Source organism: Anolis sagrei, chromosome 4 (genome assembly GCF_037176765.1).
Source record: "Anolis sagrei isolate rAnoSag1 chromosome 4, rAnoSag1.mat, whole genome shotgun sequence".
Taxonomy (NCBI): Eukaryota; Metazoa; Chordata; class Lepidosauria; order Squamata; family Dactyloidae; genus Anolis; species Anolis sagrei.
In genome coordinates this window covers 183,625,233-183,635,191 of record NC_090024.1, presented here as the reverse complement: position 1 = coordinate 183,635,191, position 9,959 = coordinate 183,625,233, and the positions used below count along the sequence as shown (strand labels likewise).

The 9,959-nt window shown below is 42.0% G+C and overlaps 1 protein-coding gene across 1 annotated transcript; it reads right to left on the bottom strand.

Annotated features, from left to right (window-relative positions):
• Positions 1-1,225: 1,225 nt before the first annotated feature.
• Positions 1,226-6,175, bottom strand: LAMTOR5 (late endosomal/lysosomal adaptor, MAPK and MTOR activator 5). Its single transcript, XM_060773270.2, has 4 exons — positions 6,060-6,175; positions 4,481-4,542; positions 4,265-4,382; positions 1,226-1,618 (listed from the first exon to the last, which is right to left on the bottom strand). The coding sequence occupies exons 1-4, from the start codon at positions 6,092-6,094 to the stop codon at positions 1,558-1,560; spliced, it is 276 nt and encodes a 91-aa protein (XP_060629253.1). The 5' UTR covers positions 6,095-6,175; the 3' UTR covers positions 1,226-1,557.
• Between the last annotated feature and the right edge of the window lie 3,784 nt (positions 6,176-9,959).

Here is a 9,959-nt window from a genome sequence, read left to right as displayed (position 1 = left end):
TTGCTGTTAAACTACAGGACCTTTTGCAATCTCTATCACTGGGGGTGTGGCCTTCAAGAAGAGCTGTGCTTAGCCACACCCACCTCGTCCCTCTTTGCATCGCCACTCACCAGGGAAGGGAAACTGCGAGATTTTAAAACAGTTTGTTTAGGCTTTGCCAAAGTTACTTGTTTAATGGTTCTGAAAATCAAAATAACCATGGGAGACATCCAAACATCACAGAATAATTCCACACTGCGTTGCTGCTCATTAGCCGAGATGGTTGAGCACAGTCTTTGTCTAAATATAAAATAAAGTGAATCTACAAAGGTGTCTAAAGAGAAGGCAGCAAAGCCTTTCCCTGCAATAAACCCTTTCCCTACAATAAAGATAGCATGTGTCCACCACAAAAGGGGAGCTCCATGGCATTCTACACACACACACAGTTTGTGCTACACAAAGTTTCTGGAGTAGAATAACTACTTTTCAACCAAATCTGGCTACCAGTATTAAAAAAAACCTCCAAAATCAGCACAGTAAATAAAGAGCAACACTAAATAAACAGGGAAATTCCAGACAGGAAACAATCAGGGCCAAGTAACACCTCCCAACAAAGGATTCCCCATGCAGGATGCAGCCAGGCTTTGAAGCTGTGAGGCCATTCAATGTTAATCAAGGTGAACAATTGCAACATTCACACTTGCCTCCGCGAGACAAAAGTTCTTTCTCCCACCCTGGTCATTCCAGAGATATATAGTCCTCACTTGCCTAGATTCCAGCAGACTTCACAACCTCTGACCGCCAGAGAGTGAGAGAGAGAGGCTCTCGCACCCACGTTCATACAAAGAAACAGTGCAAAGATCGAGAGAAGATAAAGTTTCCTATTTCCCATGCAAGTCAATGGCAGCAAAATAGTCTACTGGCAGAGCTCCCGCCTTGGAATAAAAGCCTCCCAAGCCTCCCCGGTTCAAATCCCCAAAAATGTCAAAAACACGGGAGTGCACGGAGGGTTGCCAAGACACCTCCCATTAATGAAGCGATTTGGAAATTTTTGATATTTCCAATCTTGTTTCCAGAAAATTTCAGAAATCATTTCAAAATCGAATCGCCAGCGCCCCCTACATCCAAAACGGGTTTTGAACCATTTTTTTTTTAATTAAACAAACCTAATATAAGTAGTTGACATTGTCAGGCCCCTCTTTTGCTATATGATTGTTAGTTTTATGCATTCCAATATGCCAAAGAGAACAGTTATCACATTTTATTAAACATAGAGAAGCATTTAGTCAAATAGCACAGAAAAAACAGCACATTTTTTATTTATTAGTTGATGGGTGGTTGGGGTTTTTTGTTGTAATTAGACAACCCGCCAATTCACTGCCTCCAGCTACATAACAATTTCCATCGATGATAGTATGAAATTGCAGAAGTTCGGTTTAAATAAGGAGAATGTTTACAGTCTTGATCCAGCAAATTTCTGCCATGTAACACTGAATAGCCAATCTACTGCAATCTGCACAAAACATGTTCCACAAAGGTGAGTTGTTGAAGATCAGTAAGTGCTCTGGAGGTTTGAGGTTAAGAAGTCATTTTGTGTACTGCCACTGTGATGCCGTCATGCTTCTGGATCATGATGTTGCTGAAAGAGACAAGAAGTTTTGATTTTACACCATTTTTATATAATAACACAAGTTCTAAGAGTTAACAAGATTAGCTTTATAGTGCTACTTTTTCAATCTCTTAGTTTGTTGGGTTCATTATTTATCCTACTAGCAGCTCTGAAAGGAAGGTATAATGATTTAACTCCTGAACTCTTCGCTAGTTTCCTATATACCATGAGTATGAGGCTACTGATGGCTATTTAGTATCTCCAGTGTTAAGTATATGTTTGAAAAGAAGCAGGGGAGCTGAGGGATGATTTATTGTTGCCACCAATTTGAAAGGAACCAGTATTCAGGGGATTTTACCCCAGTTCCCAATTTTAAAAAGACTTAGCCGATTTGCAATGGAGGTTGCCGATTAGGAACCAAATTTACCATCAAGTTAGAAGGGAGGCACCTCCTCCTTTATTAATAAAGTAATAACTTAGTAGTAATTACACTGTATATACTGTAGCGTGACTGGAGAGAAGAATGTAGATTTATTTGGTTACTTTTCCCTACGTTTCTGCCACCACGTGAGGTAAGTTGTAATATTGTGAGAAATGGCACTTTGTACACAGAATAGACGGAGCTGAGGCAATCTTCAAATAAAAGTTAACAATTTTATTAAGTACACAGCGTGTGGTTGCAAGACGTAACTTTTCCTTGTTGCACTTGGAATAATACTTGTAACTTTAACAGTTCATTCTTTCAAGTAACACAGTATCTTTCTGACGTAGAGCACTTGTTTCAGACAAAGGTTCTATACAGGGATGTTTCCCTTAGTTGATCCTCCCTAGATCAAATACTAAGTAAACTATTCTTTAGCCTCTCCTTAGACTAAAAGAATACCAGCTATGTTTCACCATTCGGCTGCACTAGCCTGAGAAACTTCCAATAGCCAAACCCAGCTTTTCAAAGCCTCAAAGTTTTGCTTCACAAGTAACTCCGCCACCTTTCCTTTCCTTCTCTCCCAACTCCTAACTCCTCACTCCTCTGAACCTAACTCTTGACTGCTCACTCCTCTAAACCTAAACCCTAACTGATTCTTAACTGTCATTTTTCAAACTCTCCCCTCTAAGCTCCTCCCACTTCCCTCTCTCCTGCATCAGTCTCCATGGCAACGCACATAGAGGACTCCTCTCACTTAAGCCGCTCCAGCATTACTGCAGCCTATCTAAACACAAATACTGTTAAAATCATACAATTTATAATCAACTCCTGTACAATTAATAGGGGGTACTATCATGTTCATATCCTTCTCACAGGCATCCCATTGACACTGTACAAAGAATGCTGGATGAAATGTGTATGTGGTCTGATCCAACATATAATTCACAATAATATTTTCTTGGTTTGAAAGATGGCATCTCCTTAACACAGATTTAGCTGTCAATATTCCCTCTTTTATTGAAATAATTAGCTAGGAATAATTAGCTAAGTACGCTTTATGAATATACAGGTTCGTAACAGCTTGATTTAGACTATACTGTTATCAAAAGTACAATTACTAAGTTTTTATGTACTATTTTTATTTATACTCTGCTTTATCTCTCCTAAAGGAGTCTCAAAGCTGCTCAATGTAGAGCATTAGCATACAATTTAAAATATACCAATGTGCAAAAATTAAAACAGGATTAAATATAAACAATATTAAAAATTCCCAGTTAAAAACCATTAAAACATATTAAAAGTTAAAAACCATAAGGTTCCTTTATTTAGAAAGATTGTACCCTACCAACCTACATCCATAGCATGCTCAAGTAAGTATATGATGGAGAGCAACATCTTTGTTAAACTTCATTAATGATGAGAGAAACCTCCCACAAGGATGGTAAAACATCAAAACACCAGGGCGTCCCCTGGACAATGTCCTTGCAGACAGCCAATTCTCTCACACCAGAAGTTTCTCAAGTTGCTCCTAACATGTAAAAAAAAGGAAAAATAATAATTTCCATGCTCTGTGGGGCTGATGGAAGCACTCAGCTAAAATAATCTGATGTCCTATGTCTCTAAGAAACAAAGACCAGATGCAGAAATTGTTCCTTGTGTGTGACATGAAAGCTAAAGAGCAGCAAATGTTTACCAGGTTACACATATCAATCCATCAGAAAGTAATTTTGTTGGGTAATTTCAAAAATGAAAAAGCATATGCAATGGTAAAGCAACAGCAGTAGTTTTTAGCAGATCAGAAGCTTCTTGTGCATAGCTGTAGGGAAAATGAGTTTCATAAATACAGGAAGAGAGTCAAGTTATAAAAGAACTACATTTCAAAGAACTACATTTCTATATAGTAAAGTTAGGGCCTAGCTATCTAACTTACCTATCTCTGCATGCATCTTGTCTCTCTTCATGCTGACAGAAGAAAAAAATTGGAGGACTTGGAGGGGGGGGGGGGGCTTGCATGTGGCTAGAAACTTTGAATAAAAAGAGGTGTGTCCCTGAGAAGCATCAGTCTAACAAACTAATAGGAGAAAACGAGAGAGAGGGGAAGACAAAGCAATGGGGGAAGAGCTTTCCCTGCCTGCTAACTCATCTACCTATCTTATTAACTTGATGAGGACTATAAACCTGTGCAGGACTTGGCTGAGTTCCAACAAATTTATGCAATGAGGTGAAGTAGGTAAGTAACAGAGCACACTTACCCAGTATCTGACTCAAGGCACACTACAGGGATATCTGTGGGATCATTTGTTAATTTGGCTGCCTGCTGGGCTAGAACCGATATCACACCTGCATGTTCATCTGAGAGAGTGCCACGACCTAGAAGGTAATGATCGATAGTTGAAAAGGAAAATAAATTAGTTTTAAAAATACAGGACAGTTCACTTGGACTGAAAGAGAGTTTCCAAAATACTTACAGCCCAGATTCAGTCCCTGGGAATCAGTGCACAGGACTCCTGCAATGGAGGGATTCTTCATTCTAGGAAAGGAGGAGACAGAAGGGATCAGAAACATCCAGCAGGTGGGACAGAACAACGAAAAAGCAACAATAATAAGCATATAATAAGAATTGGTCCCTAGAGGAGAGTGATAGTGTGGTATAGTGCCTGATTGTTGGGCTACATCTACACCAGGCACGGGCAAACTTGGTCTCTCTAGGTGTTTTGGACTTTTGGACTTCAACTCGCACCGTTCCTCCCATTCCTTGCTGCTGGAGTGCATCCACTGTTTTGACACCGCATCCACTGCCATGCTTTAATGTTGTCTACAAGCCCTGCCAAACTTCAACTCCCAAGATCCCATAGCAGGAAACGTAGTGTCAAGCTGCATCCAGTCCAGAGTGTTGATGCACCTCGCGAAATTGTTCCTTGCAGTGTGTGGGGCTCCCTATTGGCAGGTTGTGTAATTTTCCACGGCGGTGGTGTGTGCAAACTGGTGGGGGGGGGGGGGGCAGAGCGTGGAGTGGCTCCCACATGGCAAGCTGATGTAACCCCCTCCCTGTCTGCATGCATCCTGTGCAGAGAGTCTGGGCTTCTTGATACAGAGAGCAGCCAGTCGGCTGTACCCTGATTTTGAGCTGTAATAGCTATGAAGTCTGTCCCTCCTCCATCCACTTCTATGGAGAAGAGGTTAGCATGCTCATCTCCGCATGAATCATACAAGAGGATACAGCAGGACATGAGGGTGGGCTCCTTTAGCATAGGCATGGACAAACATGGGTCCTCCAGGTGTTTTGGACTTAGAATCATAGAATTGGAAGAGACCTCATGAGCCATCCAGCCTACCCCCTGCCAAGAAGCAGGAATATTTCATTCAAAGCACCTCCGACAGATGGCCATCCAGACTCTGTTTCAAAGCCTCCAACGAAGAAGCCCCCACCACACTCTGTGGCAGAGAGTTCCACTGCTGAATATTTCTCACAGTCAGGAAGTTCTTCCTCATGTTCAGATGGACCAACTTTCTTGTAGTTTGAATCCATTGTTCCATGTCCTAGTCTCCAGGGCAGCAGAAAACAAGCTTGCTCTCTCCTTCCTATGACTTCCTCTCACATAGTTATATATGCCTATCGTATCTCCTCTCAGCCTTCTCTTCTGCAGGCTAAACATGCCCAGCTCTTTAGGCCGCTCCTCATGGGGCTTCAACTCCCATTATTCCTAACAGCCTCAGGCCCTTTCCTTTTCCCCCTCAGCCGCTTCAGAACGGGGCCTGAGGCTGTGAGGAATGGTGGGAGTTGAAGTCCAAAACACCTGGAGGGCCCAAGTTTGCCCACGCCTGATCTACACTAGAATTAATGCAGTTTGACACCACTTTAGCTGCCATGGCCTCTTAGCCTTCTCTGCAAAGAGGGCTGGTGCCTCACCAAAGTTAGTTAGAATGACCCCAAACTGCGTTAGTTCTATAGTGAAGATGCACTCTAAGCTTCCTGGGAGCAGGGCTCGAATGGCATGCCCGTCCCCAGTCCATAGTGCTGATGGGCACTGCGAACTCCAGGCTTACGTGTCTTCCAAATGGTGCTCAAGTGCGCCTTCCATCTCGCCGACCGACTGAGCCTCTTCCGCAAAACACCAGCTCTTCCTTGTCAGCTGACTTGTGTCCACGTGACCAGCCAGCGAGTGGACGGCGGCTCGTTGGGTTCGGAATTCTTCGAGAGTCGGACGCGCCTGCGCAGTAAACATTTCCGCCCAGCGGGAGGTGGGGAGTGTTTTTGTAGACTTCATTTTGCGGATTGAAGGCATTTTTCTTCCTCTTCTTGTTAAGCTGGATCAGCTTTGGTCTTTTCTTGTCACGATCTCCCTCTCATTGTATTTACTATATGTGTAAGGAAAGTGGTCCACAAACATAGGCTGCTTCTGCACTGTGGAATTAATGCAGTTCGACACCCCATGCATGCCCAGTGCTATGAAACTATGGGAATTGTAGTTTTGCAAGGTCTTTCTCTGCCAAAGAGAGCTGCTGTTTGACCAAACTACTGCTACCAGGATTCCATAGCCATGGTAGTTAAATGTGGTGTCAAACTGCATTAATTCAACAGTGTAGAGGCCCCCTTAAGTAACAACTCTTTGTCAAGTGCATAACGTGTTGGAAAGGAAATGGCTGCTGTGAGTTCAATAGGCACACACTTTGTTTCGTTCCCCAAATTATTTTAAAATACAGTGTATGAAATTAATTTCAAGCTATTATTTATTTATTTATGATATTTCTCTTCCACCTTTCTCAAGCCTGAAGGCGACTCAAGGCGGCTTACAAATTGACAGCAATTCGATGCCATCACAATCCACAATATACAATTAAAACATTGAAAACATCATTATAAAATCAATACAATAACCTTTAAAAACATATAATAACCAATGTCTTCCTGTTAATCTCACTCTCCAGTAGCATCGTCTAAGTCTTTCCATGTTTCCGTGTTTGTCTATTGCACTGCACTTCCGTGCTTGTCTATTGCACTGCACTTCCAGGCTTATTCAAAGAGCTAGGTTTTAATATCCCTAGAGAGGGAGATCCACAGCCGAGGGGCCACCACTGAGAAGGCCCTGTCCCTCATCCCCGCCAAAGGCAAAGAAGGCAGGATTGAGAGCAGGCCCTCCCCATACAATCTTAAGTTCCTAGATGGTTCATAGGGAGAGATACATTCAGACAGGTAAGCTGGGCTGGAACAATTTAGGGCTTTATAGGGTAAAGCCAGCACTTTGAATTGTGCCCGGTAGCAAATTGGTAGCCAGTGGAGTTGGCGTAACAGGAGTTGTGTGCTACCTGAGCACTGCTACAGTTAGCAACCTGGCTGCCGCCCGCTGGACAATTTGAAGTTTCTGAACAGTCTTCAAAGGCAACCCCACGTAGAGCGCTATGCATATAAGGCATATATGAAACATAAATGGAATTTGCATTTAGTCTTCAGTTCCATTATGTTTAAAGGTATTCCACAATCATTATCATCCTCCAAAGCACTTCTGGTACCAAGCATGTAGAACGCAGAATCGGCTGAGTATGCCTGCCCAGTTTTGCACAAGTCTGTATACGCGACGCAGGTGAATACAGCACTGAATAAAACATGCAGAATAATCACAGGATATCTTAAACCTACACCTGTTGATAAACTCTAAAAGCTAGCTGACATTGCCCCCCCCTCCACCCCCTGATGTGCGATGGAAAGTTGCTCCTAACTGTGAGGTTGAACACTGAAAGCCATCCTCTGCATGGCTATCAACCTCCTTCCAGTAGACTCAAATCAGTGAGAGGATTCATGAGAACCACCACTCTTCTTAACATTTCCCCAGCAACAGCAAGAGTATCCCTCTGGGTTTCAAAATCAGGCAATTCCAACTGGATGCCCCCCCCCCCCCGAGGGTCTTCCTCCAGGAGCAAATCAAGAATGGGCAACTTGGAAGTCTCTGAAGAGTCTTAGAAATGGGGCAGGCAGATATAAAGACAACCTGGCAAAATGGCACCACGTATAACAGTGTTTCTCAACCTGAGGGTCGGGATCCCTTGAGGGGTCGCGAGGGGTGTCAGTAGGGTCGCCAAATACCATAAGAAAACACAGTATTTTCATTGGACATGGGGGTTCTGTGTAGGAAGTTTGGCCCAATTCTATCGTCGGTGGGGTTCAGAATGCTCTTTGTAGGTGAACTATAAATCACAGCAACTACAACTCCCAAATGTCAAAGTCTATTTTCCCCAAACTCCACCAGTGTTCACCTTTGGGCATATTGAGTATCTGTGTCAAATTTGGTCCAGATTCATCATTTATTTGAATCCACAGTGCTCTCTGGATATAGGTGAACTACAACTCCAAAACTCAAGGTCAATGCCCACCAAACCCAGCATTTTCTGCTGGTCATGGGACTTGTGTGTGCCAAATTTGGTTCAATTCCATCATTGATGGAGTTCAGAATGCTCTTTGATTGTGGGTGAACTACAAATCCCAGTGACTACAACTCCCAAATGACAAAATCAATCCCTTCCAACCTCCCCTCACCCATACTAAAATTTGGGTGTATTGGGTATTTGTGCTAAATTTGGTCTAATGAATGGAAATATATTCTGCATATCAGATATTTACAGTATAATTCATAATAATAGCAAAATTACAGTTGTGAAGTGGCAACAAAATTAATTTTATGATTGGGGGTCACCAAAACATGAGGAACTGTACTAAGGGGTCGTGGCATTAGGAAAGTTGAGAACCACTGGCCTAGAAGAATCCACCTTGTGTGACTGGAACAGAACAAACGACTCTGCATCTGTATGCTTGTCCACAATGCCCTGTCACATGCACAGAGGAAGAATTGTTTAAAGCTACAGGCAATGTGGTCGCTGTTGCCTGTTTTTGGTCAAAAATTATTTAACCACTTGTGTACCCTCTGTTTTTATCAGTTTTATACTTAGTTATGCAATTCTTTTGACATGAAATAAATAAAGAATGCGGAATACTCAACTCGTCTTCCAAAAAGTGCAGTTCCAGCTTGAATTAGGAATTGCTTTGATAACACTTTGTACCTGGGTTATAAATGTCATTTCTTAATTGGTTCTATCATAAAAAATGGAAAAGGTTTATTAAACTGCAAAAACTTTGTTTTGGCAGGTCATCCTGCAGCACATTTGCTGTAGTTTTTCAATGATTGAAGAGCTGTTCAGCAGTGGAACTCTCTGCCCCAGAGTGTGGTGGAGGCTCCTTCTTTGGAGGCTTTTAAACAGAGGCTGGATGGCTATCTGTCAGGTGTGCTTTGAATGCTATTTTCCTGCTTCTTGGCAGGGGGTTGGACTGGATGGCCCATGAGGTCTCTTCCAGTTCAAGGATTCTATGGTTCTGTATCAAGTCTCAACCAATTCAACATAGTTTCCGGAGTATAACAACTACTTTCAATGTAAATACTGCACAATTAAACAGGAAATAGCACTTTCAAGCCAGGAACAGAAAATTTCTCAAATTTTGTTACATAGTGTAATTTGAGAACAGTGGTCCCATCTACACTGCCATACAATACAGTTTGAAACTTTATCATAAGTTAATGTAGATGGGGTTTCAGTCATTAGAACATGTTATATCATTCAGGATCCCTTTGCCTCATTTATGAGCAGGTACAAAAGGAACAGCATATTCATATAATTTTTGAAATTCATAGTTCCATCCCCAAATGAGTAAGGAGCTTTATATCTTAAATTGTCTGATTGTTTCAGATTTTATGATATAATTATCACTATGATATAATAATCTTTGTATGTTTTTAAAAACACATATTTTCTACTTGTGTCAGGAATGTGGGCATCTAATCAGTTGTGTGCATTTACTCTCATTTTCTTATTTTGTACATACTGCCCCCCCCCCCCACCTTCTTTGAAAAATATTTGACAAACTTCCAAAACTAGATTCCAACACGTACTTTGGTACAG